General features: G+C 36.5%; 3 protein-coding genes across 3 annotated transcripts in view; 2 read left to right on the top strand and 1 right to left on the bottom strand.

Moving 5' to 3' along the window:
• RHPN2 (rhophilin Rho GTPase binding protein 2) overlaps positions 1–2770 on the top strand; it is a gene marked incomplete at its 3' end in the record, with an annotated part of 29438 nt that extends 26668 nt beyond the window's left edge. The window contains exons 13-15 of the mRNA XM_082005675.1: positions 29–175; positions 1081–1236; positions 2519–2770. Coding sequence (XP_081861801.1) covers positions 29–175; positions 1081–1236; positions 2519–2770 — 555 coding nt within the window. The remainder of the gene's footprint in view (positions 1–28; positions 176–1080; positions 1237–2518) is intronic.
• Positions 2771–6307: 3537 nt separating this feature from the next.
• FAAP24 (FA core complex associated protein 24) lies at positions 6308–8545 on the bottom strand (the record flags this gene model as incomplete). Its single annotated transcript, XM_082005931.1, has 4 exons — positions 6308–6550; positions 7190–7342; positions 7657–7796; positions 8434–8545. 4 exons carry the CDS (start codon positions 8543–8545, stop codon positions 6308–6310), a joined length of 648 nt encoding a protein of 215 aa, XP_081862057.1.
• A 1131-nt stretch (positions 8546–9676) lies between these two features.
• CEP89 (centrosomal protein 89) overlaps positions 9677–23492 on the top strand; it is a gene marked incomplete at both ends in the record, with an annotated part of 38559 nt that continues 24743 nt past the window's right edge. The window contains 12 exons of the mRNA XM_082005808.1: positions 9677–9715; positions 11459–11565; positions 12843–12998; positions 13613–13814; positions 14981–15086; positions 16676–16704; positions 17903–17957; positions 19300–19518; positions 19909–20051; positions 20415–20465; positions 21565–21648; positions 22584–22691. Coding sequence (XP_081861934.1) covers positions 9677–9715; positions 11459–11565; positions 12843–12998; positions 13613–13814; positions 14981–15086; positions 16676–16704; positions 17903–17957; positions 19300–19518; positions 19909–20051; positions 20415–20465; positions 21565–21648; positions 22584–22691 — 1299 coding nt within the window. The remainder of the gene's footprint in view (positions 9716–11458; positions 11566–12842; positions 12999–13612; positions 13815–14980; positions 15087–16675; positions 16705–17902; positions 17958–19299; positions 19519–19908; positions 20052–20414; positions 20466–21564; positions 21649–22583; positions 22692–23492) is intronic.

The raw sequence follows: 23492 nt of genomic DNA, 5'->3' as shown, positions 1-23492 counted from the left end.
AATGTGCCTGCTGCTATGTTATCTCCAGGGCCCACTGACAGTGTTCTCAGCCAAGCAGAGATGGACGGCTCCACGTACCATTCGCATCCACCATGAAGAAGGAGAGCTAGGATTCAGTCTTAAAGGAGGTTCACCAGTACAGATTTATTGTCTTGATCCAGTTTGTTCTGCAGCAGTAAGCACATTGGTGTAATATTAACAATTTATCTCCAGACTTTAGCATTACAATCTTTTAAATGTAACTTTAGCTTGCTCATACTGATGTATGGAGTATTTATTGAGTCCTACTATACATCAGTATAGTCAATTCAAATAATGTGAATGTGTATTCAGTGCTATATACACCTAAGATGTTAGAGTATCAGTATCCTTGACATCACACTAAACTAGAGTTGATTGATTTCTTCCTCTGTTTGCACTTAGTAGATGAAAAGTCCTAAATAATAAAAGCAAATGTTATTCCCCATCTAATTCAGGAAGTTAGAAGGGATAAAGGCTTTAGAAAGTTGCAACAACAATAAGGATGAGGATCAGGAAGGGAAGGCAAGGTAGTGTGTGCCCAAGCAGAAAGAAGGGAAAGAACATATTATTGGTTTCTAATATGCTTAATATGTTGTTCTTTTGGAAGGAAAAAACAAAGGGATAAAGCAGCATGCAGTGATGAGCACAGTTTAGCTATAGGAAAGGCAGAAGCAACCAGAGAAGTACAAATAAAAATACTGAAGAAATAGAAGTAAAAACTAGAGAAAACCTCTCATGGGGGATGATAGGGTAGTGAAAAACAGGTTGCATTTACTTAAGGAGAAAAGTGAAAAGGACATAAAAAGAGTTTGAGTATAAAAAGTATTTGAGTATGCCAGGATCACATTTATCAACGGTAACTCAAATAGGTAATTTGTGTACTTGAAAAAGTTGCATGTTCCTATGTTATGTATACATTTACCTTCCACATGTCTGCTGGGCAATGGTTTTATAGCATCTAAGAGGGAAGTGCCTTTAGGGCAGATACTGTATGATGACAAAAACATTTTACACATCGTTCTAATTCCAGATAATAACCTGTGCAAAATTTTTTGACAGTTGATGGGCCTAAAAGAAGGTGACTACATTGTTTCAGTTGGTGACATGGATTGCAAGTGGCTTGGAGTGAATGAGGTGCTAGAAAAATTCAAAAGCATGGGAGAGCAGCCCATTGAGATTGAGGTTATCAGTTGCCAGGATACAGCAGCATCTATGGTATGTAATGAAGCAAATATGTTTTGCAGATTGGATATGTGAGAGGTTTTTAAACTTTCCTGGCTTCAGTCCCTGATTAATGTTTACTTTCATGTAGTCAGATATCCCACTCCACCAGTGAATATATAAAGCATTCAGGCATGTGTTCAGTTTCAAACAGTCTGTTTAAATTATCGTGACTTAGCAAGCTAAAGAACAGTCTGTGTGCATATGAATGTTTGGGTGGTGAGGTTTTTTTGTAGCGGAGCTACTTAGATTAATTGCATTATAAATTCCAGGGCATATTTTATTTTCCCCTAACTTAACCCAGAGGATGAAAATATTACCCTGTTCAGCATTGGAAAAGCCACAATGAAACAATAGAACATGCAAGACCACATGCTTATTTTCTACGCACTGTTAACACAAATGATCCATAACTTTTGTATTAGAACATGTATTAATGTATGTATTTTTAATTTTGGTGGACTTTAACTGTCTAGTCAGTTACTAAGCTGCTGTAGAAGCTTTAGACTAAGGAAAAATGATCACAAGATTAAAAAATGTTAAGCTCTAAATAACTTAAACTTATTTGTAGTGTGAGAGAACCTGTAGTTCAGTTAAATCCTCTGCTACATGCTTCTAACATTCCCTGGCAAGCTTAGGCACTGAAGTATTGTTGCCTTAGAAGTTAGCAAGGTACTTTTACTGTTGTTAGGTTTTCTTGTTTTGTTTAAGAAGTTGATTTTTCCTTATTGAAAATAAGGAATTTCACACCTGCCATTCCAAACTGTTACTGGAAACAAAAGGCTAGAATATAACGAAACTGCTTCAGGGCACAGCTAAGTCGCACAGCCTTCTGTCTTCTCTCAAGTATCCCAAAAGAATGTCCTTACAGTAGCTCTTGTCATATTTGCAATCAACATGGAACCTGTCCAAAGACAGCAAAAAGACTCCCCTTCAGAGATTTGCGCAAGAGCTACATACTTAAGCTTTGTAGAGAGCTTAGTGTATATGTCATATAGTTAGGCTAGAAGCCAGTAACTACTAACTATAACACAGCCCATGGAAAAGATTTGTAAGTCCCTTTACACTTTGCATGGTAGACTCCAGGGTATACATGGGCAAAATATCAGAATCACAGCATGCTGAAGGGCCTTGTGTTCAGTTAGTATGTCATTAGCACAGAAAGCTTGCTGTAGTCTGCTTTGGAAAACTATTTGCACAGTAACCTTTTGTTATCTTCAAAATTTTGACCCATTTTGCATGACTGATTCTTATAATGTTTCTCTTTGTTCTACAGCATAGTAAGAGTGCAACTTATTCTGTGGGAATGCAGAAGACATACTCCTTAATCTGTTTAGCAATGGAAGATGATAAGATTGATCAGACCAAGAAAGCCCCACTGAAACTGCCTTTTCTAAGTTGGGGAACTAAAAATAGACAGAAAGCTGCAAGCACCCTCTGCCTGCCTTCAGCTGTGGCTGGAAGTTCTCAGATTAAGAAGAAGCTTTCTCCCTTCACACTTTTGAATACAGAAAGTTCATTGTACTGAGTCTTTCAGAAGGATTGGTTAACATGACATTTTTCTTTAAAATGTATATAAAAATATTAATCATGTATCTTTTTATATACATGTGTATAAATTCAGACAAATGCCACTGACTTAATTTACTGTGTATTGAGACATTGAAGGTCAGAGGCTGGCAAAAACTGTAAAACTTAAGCATTTGAAGGTTAGAATGAAGTGGCTGGGGAGGTATGCAATAACAAGATGTAGATGATGAAATTGCTTACATGAGGACTGGATTCCTTTGGAATTTCAAAATACAGTATGATGACTAATTTTTTTAACTATGATAGATGGGATTTATTTATTACAAACTTGATGCTGCATGCAAAACAACAGGGGACACATTTAAAGCGTAATTGTGCTGTAAAAGTTTAGAGTCAATAAATCATCACTTAACTCTATTTTAAAGAATTATCTTAACAAACCACAAGCAAGAGAATAAAGTTATTCAGAGAAACTAGCCTTGTGCTCAGGGGCAGTGTCATATAATTGTGGTTTCTATGCGTAGACATTCTCTTTCTGAGAGTACTAGGTACATTCTACTGAATAGTTAATTCTGGAAGAGAATTTGGAGGCTTAGAAGTCAAAAGATCTTTTGAACTACAAAAGGCTTTTACTCTGGCCTTTTTCTGATCGAGGTTACACTTTAAATGCCTGCTGATTCAATTGTTAAAAACAGGCTTTATTCCAAACTTGAAATCATTTAACCTACTTACCATAAGACTTGTATCTCGTTAGTCTTGATAAAATTGATAGCTGTGGAACAAGTCTCAAAACTGACATAGTCCAGTGTATTGATCAAGAGTATGTAAATTGTGGTGATGCTTTAAAATATGAAAAAAATAAGTGCTTGCAAGTCTAAGTGGCAGACTATTTATTTGCTCTCACACCAAGTAAAAAAAAAGATATAAAATCATCTTCCTCCCTTGGAACAATTAAAGAGCAAGTATTTGCTATAAATACTAGAGGGAGAATAAAAAATAACTGAGCATTTCTTTGAAATTCTATTTTCTGAAAGTCAAAATAATTGAAAATTGCTAACACTGTAGTGTTAGTTAACATTGCCATCTACAGAGTAGATATATGCTGTTTGATACTCAAAACTTAAAATAAGGGGAAAGTTTGTGTCTGGATGTAAACTTTAAAGTTGTCATTTATTTTTAGTTTCTTATGTAATAGGTGTATATATGTTGATGACTTATTTAAGAATAAAAATCAGATGCTGCCATTTAGTAGTAGCTTTTTGCTTCTGCCAGAGCTTAGATGATGCAGCATAATTTACAGGTTTTCACTATTTACTGCTGGCATACCTCTTGCCTGTTTCTGTAATGTTGCTTACAAAAATCTAAAACGATCTTTCTTAAAAGTTTATATTGTATAATACAGGAGCTTATAAATTATATTCTAAAACTTGCTTCCTTACAAAGAGTGTTAGCATATTTCTAGAGTTTCTTTATAAAGGTTACATAAAAAAATGGTAAATTACTCAACTCACCTATCCTTAGTAGTTATTCTTCATGTGTATTTGTAGTAGCACTTCTTTTACCCACACAAGCAGCAGCAGTCATATACTGATATGTAAGACCCTGCCATACAATATTCCATGTAGAAGAGATTTACTTTGCATGTATGGCTAAAATTACTATCCAGCTAATGAAATCTTTAGCAAAGTCACATGAATCACCCTTTCAGCTCTTAATTTCTCTTTGTCCACTCTGATGGTCTTCCTGCAAATATCTTCTGCCTTAGCTGCATGATTATCTGCCCTTCCTTCCCATCATTACACTCACTAGTACTTGAGGAAAGCGTGGGGTGGGGTTCTCTCTTTATTTAAACCTCCAGCCCCCAACTGAAGTCAAAATTTGGGCTTCTCAAGTGCCATACAAATACATACTCACTATTTTCTGTCAGCTAACTAAAGACTCACTCTATGCTGAGCAGTAGCCAACAGCTAACTTAAGGCAAATACTAACTTCACAGCCAGTGAAATTCTTGCTCAGACCGCAGAAATAGTTGTAACAAGTTTCTATCCCCAAGGATGTATAGGGCTACTAGAGAGCCCTAAAAATAAAAGTTTGCAATGGATTAGTAGTTTAGCCTATAACCCCATTAGTACTAATTGTTACTACTTTAATTGAACTTTATTTAATGTACTGAACAGATGGCTATCTGAAGTAGTAAAAAGATGTTTGCCTTGCAACATTGATAGCCACATACCTTTAGATGTGAAATCCAGTCTCCATAGCAAAGTGCAAAGTCTGGCAGAGGGAATAAAATCTAAACAGATTTAGAAAGAAGCTTAAGCATTCCCTAGTTGTAAAAAAGTAGTATCTTGTTCTGTAGTTTTGGGAATTCTTGTGTTCATTATTCAGTAAATTAAATAGTTAGGCCCAAATTAGAAGTGCATTTTCATCCCAAGTAAGGAATCAATAAATAACAGGTCTAGCTGCTGTCCATGCTAACTGGTGGATGAGAGTGGTTACAGAGTTGCCAAGGTTCTATTATTCACTTCTCTCCACTTTACAAAACTGAGTTGAAAATCCTGCTCAACTGCCTTCCTGCTGTGATCCAAAACTCAAGTAGTATGAAAGAAGCTTTTTGCACACCTCCTTAATGGGTACATAAGGCAAAAGGCAACTTTACCCTTACTAAATAGGATAAGAACATAGTTTAAAATAAAATGGTGTTGGGTTGATGGTTTGACTTGATGATCTTAGAGGTCTTTTCCAACCTTAATGATTCTATGATTCTATATCAGGAAAGCCAATCCTCTTCTTTACAAATACCTTTTTCAAAGGATTAATACTGGAAGAACAGGATGAATTATGAATTTTGATAAAAGCTTCCCCTATTATTTTCTTCATAGAATACATTATTGTATAATTTATAAAACAATACATTATAATTCATAGTATGCCAAAATACACTGTAATTGATTATAATTATCCCAACCTATATTCAAAAGTGCAACATGAACTAACCAAGATTTTGTCTGTTAGACTCAAGGGAATAAATTTTATAACACCCTGTGAACTGAAAAAGGAGCCAGAGTAATAAGTCAGTTTAGATGTATTCCAGTAGAACTAGGACTTCCCAAAGGAATGCCAAGAAGTTATAAATCAATGTGTGCAAACTTTTTTAAAGCACTGTAACTCACATTTCCAGTTATGGATAATATAACACCGCCCATTATTTCTGGAAGACAAAAGCAAGCAAATTGTTTTTCCAATTTTTTTCCTGTGGATACTTAAAAAGACAGCTTTCTCAGTTTTTGCACAAGATAGATGCAGAACACTTTACAGCCCTCTTTCCAAAGTAATTTTCACAGCTCAATCTACATGAGCAGAACAGCTGTAAAGAAGCAGTGGCAGAGTAATATCCAGACAATTAGTCAACACCCTCTAGTTGTTAGGAGGTTTATAGAAAGTACCATAATGTGATTATTAAAAACAAAACTTTATAATTCACAAGAAACAAACAAAAAGTCTTTGTTTTCCAAAACAGCACTACATATGCATGTCAGGAACATAAAAAAGTGTAAATTTGTTGTGCTACCGTTTGTCCAACTATTAGCTCAAGCTCTTTGACAGATGCGTTACAAAGCCGGTGGATACTTCCAAACTGTTGCAGTAAAAGCAGAGCTTTTGTTTTCCCAACTCCTGGAATTTGCTGCACCGTCCGAAACACTGATGGCTCTGCTAGCTGAGAACACTGTTTACGAAGAAAGGGGTTACTGTTGTGATCCTTACTTTGTTCACGGACCTGAAGCAAAACAAAACCGTAAATGACACTGAGTGCCCTCTGCTGGAGCTCTGCTTTTAGTTTTTAAAATAGTTTTCTTTCATCTCAAAAGAGTTCAATGCAATCACTAGGTAGTTTTAAAACCAAGCTCCCTCCCTAAGTGTGCGACCTTATTAAGGGTTTTGATGTAGATCCACAAAGTCTCACTAGGAAACCAACAGTTTCTTAATACCACCATTTATTAAAACGATGATTTTGTCATCTTTTTTATGCAATCAGGAAAACAGAAACAATATAAGAACACAGTTTCCCCAGCCTGAGACAAAGCAAAATCTCAAGTCAATTTTGACAGAGAACTTAACTGAGTATTGCCTAACGCTATCCAGTGGCATCTCAGTGCAAGATCGCATTAAAAAAAATCCAGTATCACATTCAACTTTTTTTCCTTTGTTCCCAGATGAGCCCTCTTTTCCGCTGAACTATACTACCATATTAGTGTTGCAAGATATTTATTCCCTACATTCAAACAACAAAATACGTTGTGTTCCTTTAAGATCACAGGTATTCTTTCTGAAAAGAGTGATGATTGTGGGAAAACGGGTAATTCTCCTGGTGTCCTATACTTTAATAAACGTTTGTCCACTAGACATAGAAACTTACTAGCTGAGTAATAAGTTGAGAAGCTTCTCCTTGATTTGCCACAGGAAGCAACACCATTCCAAGTTCTAGCACAACAAGCTTTTGTACTGCTAAGAAGTACTGATCACTTATTTGGGTTCTCTCCACAATTACAATTCCCCCAAGACTGTTGGCCTGTATTGAAAGGAAAAAAGAAGAAAAGACCTTGTTAATGACATGCTGATGTAATACAACAGAGCGAAAACTTCTGTCAAGTATGAGCTCCCTGAAAGAAGTTCAGAGGAAGAAACAGAAGTTGTAGGAACAGTACTGAGGTTTAACACTCTATTATTACACAGCTGTGTAATTTTCCAGTTGTCAGGTGGAAATTATCACAAAAGTTTAGCTCCACTAGAATTTAAAGATAACACAGGAAGAATATTTTCAGAAGCATGGAATAAACAAATATCAATTGAAAACATTTCCTTTTCTCTTTACATAGTACTTACATTTCTAAACCGAACCAATCTTCGTTTGAATTCATCCCCTGCAACCAAATCTGCTTCAGAAATATATAAAATGCAAGTTCTGTTTGAAAGATGAAAATCCACAAGTCCCAAGCCATCTTCAAAGATGAGTCTAATTTTTCCTTAAGGCAAGATTGTTAAAAGAAAAAATACAGTGGTTTAAAAAAACCCAAACTAATAATTACTTCACAGCACAACATTCTGATGTGTCAATAATCGGAGTGACTTGGCAATCAACTTCATATTGTTTCAAAGCCTTTCTTTTCCTTGAGAAAAAATGGTGCATGCAATCCAAAGTACTGTGTGATGCCTTTAGTAATGCCAATTAATAGCACTTTCAAAATACAGATTTGAAAGTGCTATAGCTTCACAGTAAACTCTGGACTTGAACAAAAACGTCACATGCTACTCTGGAAGGACCATCTTAATTTAGTTTGCTGTGCCAACAGATGATAGCACAGTCGCCATATCCATGTAAATTCAAGGAACTTCAGTGGAGGTGCATGTTCATAATAGTCCCACTGCTGCGGTTCTGCTGCTTCTGTGCAGTGCTCAGCAGCTACGCAAATATGACAGAACTGATCACGTCACTACAGGATGGACAAATAGGATTTTCAGCCTGCTAACATAGGCTGTACCACAAATATGGGACGTCAGGCACAGAATAAAGCATATTCCAGCCAAACTTAACAATACTGGCTGATAGAGAGGAATGCTTTGCCTGAATTGTTTTTCCTCTTCCAATTTGTTTGTGCTTACCTTGTAGTCTTTGGGCTATCTCTGACCCTCTCCATTTTTCATTTCCAATCACATGCCCATAAGGGACAACTATAGATCCTGTTGTCACAGGAAAGTTTGCTTTTGTTGTCATCAGACCTCCTTTAAATCTTTACTTCAGTAGCAGTTACACCCTAAAAAGAAAGGTGGAAGAGATACTAACACATTTTATAAACCTGTTCCAAACTTAATTTTATGATTAAAGTTTCTAAGATGCAATATGCTGGAAGAGATGCTATCTCCTCCCCAAAGCTACCTTAGTTATGGTTAACATATCAAAACCGGTAAGCAACTGTGTTTACTTGAATAGAGGTTGCTGGCTTGCAACTTCCACTCCCAACTTTGCCAGTCAATCTGAAAAACACCTGAATTAAGACACACAGATGCTAAAAAAAAACCCCACCAAATCACACAGCCTTTTCTATGCCTTCATCCACCCTTGCTGGGAGAAAGTCTGCTTCAATTACAAAGCTGACTCCAGAGGCATCTTCAGCCCTCAGCTGGTAGGAGTCTCCAGACAGATTATTAGAAGGTAGTTGCTGGGAGAAATTATTTTCAGGTTTGCCAGCTTTATACTGTGCCCTGCCTTTAGAGGGAAACGGGAGCCTTTGATGATAACGCACGATTTAAGGAGAAGAGCCGAAGACGAGCCCGTACGACCGCAAAAAACACCACCCTGAGCTACATCCTGCACCCCGGCCTACAAGGGAGCTCTCACCGGGGGCCCGCTCTGAGAGGAGCGGGGGACGGCCCCAAGGGCAGCCGCCGGCCCACCGCTAACCTGCCCAGAAAAGGCAGAGCTGCGTCCCGGGCGCCCCGACCTTTCGGAGTCGCGGCCCCTCCTGCCGAGGCCGCACAGAAGGCAGCGGAGAAAAGCCAGGAAGGAGACCCCTACCACCCCCTCGGGAGAGACGCCACCTCACAACTGCCAGACGAACAGCCCGCCTCAGAGTGCGCACCTAGCTGACAGCGGCGGCCGCAAATAGGAAGCGACAGCTCGCGTCCCCTGAGCGAATGAGAAGGCGAGGTAGGGCGGGCCTTGCCACTGGTAGGTTGCTAAGGAGGGTGGAGGAGTGAGCAAGGCGTGTGCTGATTGGGGGAGCGCAAACCCGCAGCAAATCCACCGCGCCGTTGTTACCAGGCGGGTCGCGATGGGGGAAGCGTCCGAACCGGGGAAAAAGTAGTCAGGAGGCGGTGGTAGAGACACGTCACCTGCCCGGTCCTCATGGCGTTTAGTTTCAGGAGAGGCCGGAAGGGCCCCTTCGTGAGTATCGCCCTGGGCAGAGCGGGTCTCTCTCCCTGTGAAGCAGGGCCAAGGGGGGAGGTGGGGGGCCATGTCCGGGCGGAACGAGCGGAAGCCTCCAGGGTAGGCGGCCGCGTCCTGCGGTTGACACCGGTGGTTGTTGAAACTAAAGTGAAAAAACGGGGAGAAAAATAAATCCTAGGCAAAGAAATTTAAGGCGTCCAGAGGTCGGGTGCTGGTGCTCTCCTTTCAGTCCCGGGCCTGCTTGTCTTCTCCAGAAACACCTGGCTTTGGCGGGACGGGGAGGTGTTCCCTTCCCTCCAGGGAGGCCTCTAGGTGCTGCGGGGCTGGAGCCGCTGGGGTGGAAGTGCAGCTCGTTGGCTTCCAACGGTTGCTGAGGTGATCGTCGAAGCACACCTTCACTGCCGTAAAGTGAACTGGAAAAAGTTCATAGCGAAAGCATAGAGCAGCCAGGGGTTGTAGGATTGTCAGCAAAGGTACAGGTATTACCTTTTAACCTACCTGAAGTAATTGAAGTTTTTTTTTAATATTAGATTGAAAATAAAGTATTGAACTTCTGTTGTTGTCTTACTTTTTACTGTGGGATGACAGCATCCTTTTACCTCCTCTGTATTCCCTGGTAATTATAGTAAGACATCTACAGTCAACAGCCTTTAGTAAACAAAATGAGGCATGCCAGGCTGCCAGAATTGGGGAGGGGTGGATTTACAAGGTAAGACTGACAATCTTTGTCATGCACCATTTAGTTATTTGCTGCAGCTTCCTGTAAGGATAGTATTTCCCAATTCACCTGTTCATTATTCTGTTAAAGATGACAATTAAAGAAAAATTGAAAGAAAAAAAAAAAATCTCTAGCAGAGGCATAGTATTTTTGGATGCCTAGAGAGAGGCAATGGGTACAAATTCCACCACAGAGAATTCCTCTTATAATAATAATAAAAAAAATATTGTGAGGGTGGTCCAACACTGGAACAGGTTGCCCAGGGAGGTTGTGGAGTATCTACCGTTGGAGATGCTCAAAACCTGACTGTACAGGATCCCAAGCAACCCCCTCTAGCTGACTCCACTTTGAGCAGGGACTTGGACTAGATAATCTCCAGTGCTCCCTTCCAACCTCAACCATTATGTGATTCCATTCAAAATACTCTTTGTAGGGTAGTCTGGTCCCAGTTTTTCTGACCTGCTATTTAATGTTACCCTTTTAAAAAAATTGTTGGGATGGCTGATAAAAATGCATTAGGATTTTTTTTTTATTCAGGCTGAACCTTTGACTGCAAGACTTGTTTAGTGATAGTTTTTTCTTCCATGTTGTACTGCTATGACTGAAGATTACTTCTGACTGACAGACTTAAAGGGACTAATATTGTTACTCTGAAGCAGGGTTCAAATATTTTGAAAAAAGTTAATTTCTGGTTCTTCATTTTTCTTGTATATAAACAAGAAAAAACCTTGAATTGAGTAAATTAAAATTCTGTTTTTGCAAATTATGATATAGCGGGTGGAGAACCTACAATCATGGGTCTTATGTAAATTACATTTCTAACCTTCATTAGCAGCTGTTCATACATGTTAAAAAGTTAAACTTGGAACCATTTCAAGTCTTTTATTTATATTAATTTCATGTAATTGTTCTTCCTTTTTATATTATTTTGCATTGTTAGTTTTTGTACATGTTCAATTATATGTTTTTTTCATTGTGATCCTTAAAGTCACTGTCAACTAATTTTATTTTAAATTGTTTAGAAGCATATAGCTCATGGCCTGGTCCCTGCTGCTACCATAGCTCCTAAACCTGCAGTTCCCCGCACCCCTCCCCCTCGTAGTCCAAACCCTTCTCCAGAAAGGCCCAGGTAGGTTTTGATTTTTTTGTTTGTTTGTTTCATCAACTACAATAGCATACTAGAAAAGCATGATTAGAAGAATTGCATGTCCTTGCTGCAGTATTTACGTAAACCTTTTCGTAAATAGAATATATTTTTAATTGGGGCTGTTCCCTTCTTTGAGCTTTAAAGATACCTATTTTTCTCCCACTCCTAAGTGTGCTAAATAATTAGGACAATGACCATTACGAATATGTAACTTACTATAAATCTGAGTCAATTAAAGACAAACGGACCATTTAAAATTAGGGCCATTTTTAATTTGGCTGCTAAAGTGTAGGACTGTAGCAGTCAGGAAATTTTAACTCATTAGAAAAGCATAAATTAAACTTTACTAACATGCCATTTTGTTGCATATTAAAAAAAGCAGGAACTTAAAGGCTGGCATGAAAACCACATTGGATTAGATTTGAATTAGCTATATAGGCAGGTTGCATAAAGAGAAAATACAAATTTATTTTTCTTTTCATTTGTAGTTTCTTACAGTTTTTTCTTTTATGTCTTCTCTATGTTTAGTTTAATTATGGTTGTTTTCTGTAGTCTTTCTTGTGTCTGTAACGTTCCTCCTTAATCCTAGTTCATTTCTTCTTACTTGTTCACCTCCAGTTGTTGTAATTCCTGTTACGGTTCTCACCATTTCTCTCCTTTAATCTTTATTCCTACTTGTTTTTTCGTCTTCATCTTACCCTTCTCAATACTCTGTAGCATCCCATAGATAGGCACTTCTATCTACTTACGCTTACCCTAGTTTGCAATGTACCAGCATTTATTAACAGCTTCAGAGTAATCAGTAAAAGGTTCAGAGTAGGGAATGATGGAAACTAGGAAAGAAAATAGCAGAACATGAAATACTTTTTCAACACAGCACTAAGTGTGTTGAAAACTTAAGTGTTCAGCTTAAAGCTAAGTAGGTGCTAAGTACTGTAAATTATCAATGTCACTTTTGGGAATGTAACTCAATATATTCCATGATTTTTATGCCTGTGATTTGGGAAAACCAATAGGTATTGTTCTTTACTCTTAGATAGCTGCGTTACAATAGCTTGCTCAGTTTTGTGCTTTACTTTGGGAGTTAATAGTTTACAAGCAGTGCCTTAGCACTTCCAGTGGTGTTTATACTCATTAACTGTGAACTTTTTGCTTTGCTTAAATAGTGAAGACATTTTGTGATTGGAAAAAAAGTATTAAATGTGTAGCACAGAGAAGACATCAGTGTTGTTGCATTGCTTTATTCTGTTTTCTTCCAGATCTGCTCTAGCAGCAGCTATCCTTGCAACAACACTAACAGGGCGCACTGTTGCTATTCCTCAGCCTCGGCAGCGATCGCTTTCTGAAAGTGATTCCACTTATGTGGAACAAGAATGCTTTGAACCATACGTGACAGTCACAGAGCTCAGAATGGGGTAGCGTATACTTTCTGTGTTGATATCTTATGTTAGAAATAGAATCTGTCAATGATACAGTTTTACCAAAGAGTTACAGCAAACTAATTCAACTCCTGGTGTTATAGCCACTTACTTTTTCCTCACTGCCTCATAAATCGGGTCTGAAGTGTCTACAATCCTTATTCCTTTTGTCATAAAGTGATGCAACACATACAGTCTTCAGAGAGGGATATTTGGATTGTACAGCAGTCACAAATATAAACATGTATTATTTCTGCCAAATGATGATCAATTATACAAACAATCACTGAGGAATCATCTGAATTAAATGTCTGCTATTTCCTTTGTGCTAAATAATTACTTCAGGCTCTTCTTTTGGTAGAATTAACAACCTTCTATCTCTAATCTGGCATTTTCTTTAAGATGGAGAAGAAAATGTAGCTCCAGTGTTAATTGTCTATTTTGAAGGCTAGATTCCTTGTTTGCAGTTAACAATCTTAGATATCTGTCTGTGTCGGCTGTTTAGACTTGTTGTGTATATTCTAAGGCTGGTGGTTCTACTTTAGTAGAGTGTATTTTTTTGGAAGAGTAAGCAACACTGAAATGGGCTTTAAACTGCTTTCTATTTGCAGGCCCAACTGGAAACTTCATGGTAGTGACAGATCTCCTGTACGGTCCCTGGAGATATCAGGCAATTATTGTGAGGATGAGGACATGGATACCTATCTTTCAGATGCTGATAAAGAGGCAGAGTCCAGCTGTCAGAGTAATGAGAAACGGGGAGAAAGCTTTAGCACCGATGCTATTTATGCTGTTCCCTGCAAAAATAAAAAGGTAGTATTTTAAAATGCATTCATTCCTTTACTGTGTTTTAATATAGTAATGCAAATATTAAGTATTTTGAAGGCTTTTCATTCTCTTTTTAATCTTTAGACATTTATTCAGTTTTTATTTCACATGTTTCTTTTTGTGGTTCGTTTATTCCTACATGAGTTAAGTTTGTTTGTTGATCCTCAGAGATTCCATATCTCTGATTATTAGGAGCCTTTCCTTATTAGGAAAACACTGGTATTATGTATAATTATTGTGCATACTTTAGCCTTGTAAAACATCTGATATTTTATGTTGAGCGTGATACTTACATAGTAGATTATTTGTTAAAAGCACTAGGAGCTTTACTTTTACAAATGGTGAAAGTTTAGTTACTGATTCAGTATTGTGCTAATGAGCAGAGACTTGTGTAGAGACAGGGAGAATCACAATAAAACAAAATAAATTTCAAATTGTCTTGAGGACCAGGGGATTTTTTTGTGTTATAGGTTTGGATTGTCTGAACCAGCAATGAACAAGTTAATATTCCTAAGACGCACTTAAAGTTCAGTTTGCATCTCTGTCCAAAATGATATGAAAATTCAACAAATAGCAAGAAGTAACTGAGTAGTAAAGAGGCAATAAAATGCTATGTATGTGAAAGAAATTGGAAAACATCCCTAGGTGAAGAGAGAGTAGTCAGTAAGAGGAGAGGAGGAAAAAAAAGGGAGTGAGTGGAATATGTGGGACGGGTATGTGATCAACAGGAGACAAACAGCAGAGACAATGTAAAAAATTATTCATGAATCCCTCAGTGCTGTGATATAGTAGATAAATGATTGATCTTTTATTAAAAGCAAGTTTAGATACAACACAGAACAAGCAAACATAGGGTAATTTCACAGACTCTTGTGACTGAATAAGGTGACAGGGAGTAGTTGCCCCATGAATTAAATGACTATCATAGCTTCCTACATCCTGTTGATCATTGTAAGGTTTAGATTTTATTTACATAGAGACCTAAACCAGAAAAAGTATGCCTTATCATTTATTATCTTAAAATATTGGAGTACAATTCCAAATGTGAATGGGACATTAGTACACTAAAGGTTTCATACAGATATCAAGACACATGGGCTATTTTAATAGTGTTATCATGATTTAGATAGGCTTGTCTTATTTTTACATAGGAAGGGTTTCCACTGTCTCCTAGTACTCATGCTGACAAGAAGGAGGTGCCTTCTGATGAAACTGAATTTCAGGTGCTGGTGGAGGAGTCAAACGTGCGAATAGAAGGTAAACAAGCTTACTTTAATCAAAATGCCGTATCTTTTAATACCATGGGGAAAAATATTTTTTTAGTAAAATAAATCTAATACTATATGATAACGATATATATTTTTTTAAAGTGCAATGGAAGAAATGCTGCTAAATACTTAGGCATTTCTAGTAGTTACAGAAAATTAAAAATCTGCATAAGGAGGGAAGATTGGTCTATATTCACTATATAACTGAAACTCCTAAACATCCATTATCAGCCAGTGTAAAAAGAGGCGGGGTGTGTGTGTGTGAAGTTTTGTGAACTCTTTGTCTTGTCTAGTACAGTCATTCTCTACTATGTTTCAGTTGATATATGTGCCAGAATCAATCCAGTTTATACTTTGGAAACTATTGGAGTGTTACTATGCTCAAAAAAAAGGAAAAAAAGTAGAAACTACCAATGTTATTAAAAAAAAAGCTAAAGAGAGAGAATAAAACACTTGTAGTAAGTCATTTTTCTTGGATAAAAAAGTCATGTCTGAAAATTGGCAGTAAGAACTTTTTTTTAAATAATCAAATGGCATGATACTAGGATTGTTTATCCTTTCTACAAAAGTAGTATCATTCTTGTTGTCTTTTAAGGTCTGGGCCTTAAAATTGTACATCAAGTCACAAAGGAAGGTTCTGACAGACTAGAGAGCTGAACATGATCATTAGTCTCAGCTCTGAACTGTTAAGCTTCCCAAATAATTTTTTTTGCAATAAGAAGTTTCATTATATCAGGGACATTTGGTTCATAACTGGACCTGTCATTAAGCTATTTTCTTGTAAAAATAGAATATTGTGGAGAAAAAAATATTACAAGAGAGCAAGACCAATGTACCTGCATAGGAGTTTTATTGTATAATTATCTTGTCCATTAATTTAAAATCAGAAAATTTGAATTTGTTCCAGAGCTGCGAAACACAGTTTTACAGAGGGTGGTAACACTCTAGTAGCTATTGGGTAGGAAAGAGAAACGAGAACTGAGTCCATTTTGAGAAATCTTTGTCTTTCTAAGTTTTATTCATGTTGGATGCCAGTGTTGTTTCAATATTATTTCAGTGGAGTTATTTAAAAAGCTTTATAGAGAACAATATGCAGAAAGAATGGGTTACTTCAATAAAACCATTTGGGAAGTGGATTCATTAAACTGAAAAGAATAGGATATATAAACTGTTTCTAATCCCCCTTCTACATAGTAAATGCTGCAAATTTTGGAAGCTATCAAATTTGCACTTCCCTTGTTCAGGGATGCAGTAGGATTCAAGCCCAGTAAAATCAATGAAAATTTCATTTGTCCTTTAGTCAAATGCTGAAGAATAGTGGAAGACAACAATACAAATTCATTTCTTCCACAGTTGCATCTATACAGTGTGAGGTAAAGTAAGGTCTCACATCAGTATCCTGATACACCATGAAGGAGATAATGGAAAGTTAGTGACCTAATTTGTGATTTTGGGAGGACTTTCATACATTTATTTGCAGTATGTATGTACTTACACGTTCATGTGAACACTTACAATTTATGGACTTACAAATACTTTTGTTTTTAATTGACTGAAAGATCTGTTTTTCTTTAACAGAAGACCAACATCTGGGCTTGAATTTAAAGGTGAGACTTACATGAAGGTTACTTTGTGATGCATTTTGGAAAAAAGGGTGTTATAAAGAGCTGATAGTTTACAGTCACTTAAAAGAAAACTAATTTATTGCCACTAGGGAATCTTTTTCTTTTGGGGTACAAAAATGGCTAATATAGGTAAGCCAGCCATACAAAACTTGGTATTCATTATGTATTTGTTTTTTAATGTATCTTCTGTTGTTCCTCACGCAAAAGAAAGAAACTGAGAGTGGAAGACATCATGTTATAGCAAGATAGCTCTTACTGATAATTTTCAAATTCTGAGTCTGGCTTCACCAGATTTTTGTCTAGTTTTCCAGCTGGGCCCATCTGACTGCTTTCATAAGCTTGAAAAAGAATACCCGAAAGTTTAGTTACTTAGATCAACTTGCTAGAATATTACTTAGAAAAATGGTCAGTTCTTCCATTGTTAACATCACTTTTTTTCTTCTTGATCACATATACTTTCTTTTGAAATTGTTTTTGAGTTTTGACTTATTTAGTCATCAGTGTCTCAGTATGTTAAATTACATGGCATCAGATCCTTACAGAACTTCACTGCTGTTTCATAAAAAACGTGGAGAAAATTTGTATATTGGTCATGTTAACCTCAAGTAAATACATTAGTTATACTAATTCAGCCTGCAGTTCTTTCCCGATGAAGGAACCGTCTGAAAATGTAAAATTACGTACTTTTTTTTTTTTACCAGCAAAGGGAAAACAGAGTTCAGCTTTGTTGAAGAACATTTTACATCTTAATTTCTTTGCTGATTCCAAATTAGGGACTGACAGTTCACATCATAATTGAGTATCCTAAAGTCACATTTTATACAAACTAACAAGTGGGGCAATATCTATCCTGTTTGGTCAAGAAGCTTTATGTTCGTGTAACTTTTATGTCAGCCATAAAATTGTTTTGATAACTGTACATTTCTCACAACTAAAGAAAATATTAACAGTTTCAAGTGTCTACAAGTGACTGATGGCAGTGGTAAGTGACAAAATGATGTCAAGATGGGTAAATGACATATTGTACATTGATAGTAGCGAATCCAACCTTAAATTTTGTTAATATAAAAGAAACGGCTTCAAAAGTTCTGTTTAAGTTCTCCAGCAGTGATGGTGTTCAGAGTACTTCAGAAAGGATAACTGTTAAAGCAAATTTTCTCATTTTTTATTTCTCTGCTAGGAAGAAAAATCATTAACTGAAAATCTGGTATGTGAAAAGCCTCCGCCACTCCCAGGTACTTCTGATAAAAATACATTTCCTGCTTGTATTCTCTGAGCCTAATTCATGGCGGGTGGGAGGTGTGTCAGGGGGAGTATTTGTCCTGTACAGGAGATGAGAAAGTGTTGCGTACCCTATGATCTGTATAAAAACAATAGTTTCAGGCTTTTTAGGTGTTTTAGACTTGTTTTTATTTTCCAATCTGAGTGACTTTTGAAATTGTAAGGAAATGATTGTGAAATGATGTAATGAAATTAAAGTCATACTGGAACTCTTCAATCCCTTAAGTTTCCTCTACACTAGAGGATGCCGCCATTATTAAGTATTCCATTGCAACTGAAGTGGTAAACCTACAATGATTGAGATACAGGGTATACCTTCAGCTAGGGCCTTATTTGTATGTTATTGCATCCATGTAACAATTCCAGGCACAGCACTTCCAAGTTTTGTGTGTTGCATGGGTGGGATATGCGGTCTATCATAAGTTTATGAGTTTCTGTGTATTTCTGTGCTGTCCAAGTGTCTTATGCCTTCTCACAGGGAGTTAACAGTAACCGTAAGTGCCTGAAACACTTCTAAACACACAAAATTGTTATATGTCATCAATAACAGATAGCTCTGTATTTCAAAACCAGTTCTTGGGTTTCACCTATATCCTATACTAAGGAACTGTTCTGTACTAAGTTATATTCACACTTGTATGTTAGTAGATTATGCTGGCTCTTTAATGTCTGACAGTAAGGGTAAAATCTCAACCTTCATTTTAATAGGTAAACTGTTTAGCCCATACAAATGAAAAGAAAAATTTGAAAGTGTGATCCTTTATTACTGATGCAACAATATAGCCACAATTTTGCAGATGATGTAAAACTTTACTTTTGTAAGGACTGTTAAGTAATTTCTATTCAGTAAAAGGTCATTGAAGCATATTTACTGGGAAAGTGGGTAAAGCTTTCGTTACATAGGTAATTAAAATAAGAAGGGGGCAAGAGGACTGACTAGTCCATGCTGGGCACATACACTTTGCTTACTGCAGTGCATATTTCTGTCTCAGCTCTAAGTCACTCATGCTAGGGAGAGGGAGATTTGCTGACACTGTCTTTGCCCTTTAAGGAAGGAATGTTTTCAGTGTCTGAGAGAAAAGACGGGAACTTGCAGCCACTCCACTATATAGCTCTCTTTCCAGATGAACTTTTTTCACTCTCTCAGGCCTTATCTTCTGGGACCCATGAACTGATTTATATCTTACAAAAACCAGTTGTACATAATGCTTAAATTAGAAAAAATGGGTTATAATTTGCTGAAACTTGTATTCAAGTCTGAATACTGCTTAAATACATTGTACCATGGCATTACAGATGTGTCTATTCGGGCAAGGCAAGCACGGGAAAATCTGACTAAAGAAAAGATCAGAGAACTAAAACAAGAAAACTGGTCTTTGAACAAGGCGTACCAGGCTATCGTCCAACAGTTTGAGGGAACAAAACAGCAAATGGAAGAACAGCAATTAAAGTTGAAAAGACTAGAACAAGAGAACAGAAAACTTAAAGAAGCTGCAGAGAAGTCACATAGAGAAGGTGGGAGAAACAGTCTTTCAATATAAGCTATTCTGTAGTTATCTTGTTCGATTTTTCTAATTTCTTACAACCTATTCCTGCAGAAGTAGGTTTCCACTCATTGATTTCAGCAAGTATCTATGCAGAAGTAGTTTCTGACAGTATTTTCTACGTTTGTAGAAATTTTGTCAAGAAATACTTACATGATCATGAAAAAAAATTACTTGGTTGTTTGAGATGTAATGGCTTTTTGTTAGTAATTTTTAATTGGCTTATTCCATTACAGTAATTTGAGAGAAGTTCTCTTATTCTAGCATATGGAGTTTTTTTTTTTTCCTTACAATTAACAAATTATTGTGAATGTTTCTTGAATTTTGATTGAACTTTCTTGTTGGATATTTGTTTTAATAGAGGAGGCTACAGAATTACTCTCTCTCAGACAACAAGCACAAGAACTGGTAGATGAAAATGATGCTTTGAAACTGATGGTCCATCGTTTAAATGTAGAATTAAGTCGCTATCAAACGAAATTCAGGCCATTGTCCCAAGAAGAGGTGAGAATCTTGGTTATAAAGGCAGTTTTTACTGAAATGCCCCATTGTCTTTTCATTCATCTTCGAGTTTTTAAGACTATTTTCTCCAGATTTTCCCTAAAGTCTACAAATGGCATAGGCTTTTTCTGAAATTTAAAGTGAGCATTTATTGTTAAGTCTAACTTTAAGAAGTTAAACTTTCTTCTATATTAGTAAAATATTGGAACTTCCAGTTTTGTTGACTTTGAGTGTGTGTTACATATGCACCACATGTAGTTAGAAACATAAGCTTGTTTGGGGTAATAGTTGTGACTGTAATGGACAGAGGCTGGCACTTCAAATAGCAGGAAATAATTTCAGTATCTTCTTAAAAATCTATTTTAGCATCTAAAACTGAAAAGTTTACCCATGAAAGGACCACCACCACCATGGCTGGTAAGTAAAATAATTTTTTCACTCATCTGTTCATTCCTTTCTGAGTAAAGTAGTAGAATTTCTTTACTGGAACCAAAATATTCAGGATATTATTTAGTGACTCTGCTGAATTATCATATACTAGTAGAATATTATAAACATTTATGTTTGTTGCATAGAAGGATGTAGGGCAGAACTGTGCAATGAATGTGTGCAGCTCTGGTTGGATTTACAGTAAACTACAGACTGCATACAATCACTGACTTTCAACTTCTGAATGCAAGTTAAGTAGAAATACTGTTACCCTGAGAGTTATAAATACCATCTTCACTTAGTATTGTCTAGCATAGTTTGCTTCAAGATCTATTGCTTAATTGTTAACTTTCTTAACTGTCAATCTTCTGTTGTGATTATTTTTAAGGTTACACTAAAAGAAAATAGCATATTTCAGTGATCCTGATCGTAGGAATGGTCATGGGTCAACTAGTAGCCTATCAGCTTCTGGCAAGTAGAAGGCAAATTGAATGCATTTGTAATATGTGAAACAATTTCTCCTTGAAATGCTAATCAGATCTTAAATTTTCCTTCCTCATTGTTATTCAGAACTATACAGAAATAGGAAAGTCCTACTTTTGTTCTAACTATAATATTCAAGAATCACATAAGTATGTATTTAGTTTTAAAGATGCAGGTTTGAGAGTGTAAAAATTCCTTTCCCACTTACTGATGAATCTGGGCTAAGTTTGATTATTATTAACTGTATTCACGGTAGTGTTTCAGTTTGGTTTCGTATTCATTTGCATACATGTTCTGTTGTGTTACATACTGATAAGTCATAGATGCTTTTTAGTGAAGTGTGCAAGTATAGCATCCAGGTTTGTCCTTTCCGAAGCTTGCTCCTAAAGCAGTGCTATTAAGTGCTTCCGTGGCATCATTTTGCATACGGTGGTCTGCGTGCTTGTGGAAGTCCTGCACTTTTGTCTGCAAGGCATATACAAAAACCCTTAATAGGTTTTAAAACTAGCAATATATTGCAGGAGGATGAGTAGTAAAAAATATCGATGAGATAAGGGTTTGTAATTGATTTATACTGATTGATTTTTTTAACTTTTTTTTAAAGTTGGATATGAAGTATTTGTCACCTCTTCTGTTGGCATATGAAGATAGAATAAGAGAAAAGGAAGACTTAAATCTTGAACATGAGGCAAGTTGCCATTTAAAGAAAATGTACTTTTACACTAAAGCAGAAATAAATCTACTGATATTTTTTAAAGGGATTTGTCAAAGCTGTTTTCTGCCTCAAATTAAAAGTGATTTTGTTTTACTTTTGCATGCATAGTTACTGTGCTGTCCTACCCTGCTTGGCTTGCTTGCTTTTGTCAACCTCTTCAGATGTAGAAGCAGGCACTATGCTGAGATGTACAAGAATTGTGCTCTCTGAATAGAGTAAACCATAAACACAGTCAGTGGCAGAAAGAATTTACTATTGTCATTCATAATGGGGATGCAGTGCCCTGTATAGCTGCTCTTCCAGTTACAGACCTGTGGATTTTGTGGTAGAAGAATATTTATTTCTAGTAATTTAAGGAATGGGTACTCTTTTTGCTCTTTAGAAGTATTTTTTTTGTCACCAAATCTTTCAAAAATGGTAATTTGCTTCAGAGCAGAACTGCCATAACTTTTTGAAGGAAATAAGTTATTTTGAAAAGCTAAGCCATAAAATGAGCAGAAGACACCAAGGGTTTTATATTACTGTAAATTCACTGTATTGTCCTGCCGTATTCAAATTCATGTCATTCATACTGAAAATATATAGTATCATCTAGTAATTTCCAGAATTCATTTTTTTAAATCCATGTTTTAAGGATCTACAACCTCCTTAATTCAAATTACACTTGGCAAAAATGTATCATAATTCAAATATCTATGTTATTTTTAATCAAATATTACTGGAGTGATGAAGCAGTTTAGAAGTTAAGTATGCACATCTGAATTGAAGATGAGTGAGTGGTGACATAATATACTGCTAACACAAAAATTAGAAGACACCCAGGCATGTATATTTATAGAAGTTTTTGTTGATGTAAAAATTAAATACTTACTGCTAAAGAATTTTATGTGGAATCCTCTGTCTTCCAGGAGGATATGAAGAATTTTAAAGTGCGAGTTGAAGAGTTGGTGAAGGAGAATGAAGACCTGCATGAACAATTAAATAAAAATAACTTTATTACCCCTACAGAATGGCAAGTTATATTACTAGAAAATTAATTTAAAAGCTATTAATTACTTTGCTTGTTGCATGCAAACTTTTAAGATTACAAATCTTAATGAAAATTTTTTTTTCTCCTCAAGCAAATTAAATTTTGCTGAAGAGTTAATAGGGTCATGATTATGTCTTGTTGCAACAATGCTGATCTGCAATGCCTGAAATAATTTTGGAGTAAAGATTAAATAGCGAATGTGCAGTTTTGCACCTGAAGCCCATGTATTTCTGTCCCAGACTTTGCAGGTTACATGCTTAGCTTTCCTACTAGTACTAGGAGTGTAAATGTGTCATCAGTTTTTCATTACTATAAAAAGGTATGAAATACTGCATTAGAAGAATTTAATGGTTTGAGAAGTGAAAATATAATGCAATTAAATGGTATAAAATACATATGAGGCTTCATAACAATTTAGTTAAGTCAGGCATTCATCAATTGGTAACTGAGATGGAGAAGAGACAGGTTGTACTGGTTCATTGCAAGATGATTGTGAGCTTTGTAGGGCAACAGCTTTAAAGGGGGAAAAAAAAGGCAGCATAGTCCTGGGGTGTGTTAGAATAGGTTCTTTTAGTAGAGGTTGGGCAATAACAACACAATTATATCAATCTCTGGAGAGTCCCAATCATCCATATTTAAGTACAGAGCAACAAAGGTGAAAGGGTTTGTGGTGGAGCCAAGGAAATGGAGGACCTCTTTTATTTGGTTTCAGACAGATTGGCCTTTCTCATTTAGCAAAACAAAGGCTGAGAAGGGACAATATTATTTTCTCTAAGCACATCAGGAA

The sequence above is a fragment of the Phaethon aethereus genome (assembly GCF_964289735.1).
Source record: "Phaethon aethereus genome assembly, chromosome: 13".
Taxonomy (NCBI): Eukaryota; Metazoa; Chordata; class Aves; order Phaethontiformes; family Phaethontidae; genus Phaethon; species Phaethon aethereus.
This window is presented reverse-complemented; position numbering and strand designations above follow the sequence as displayed.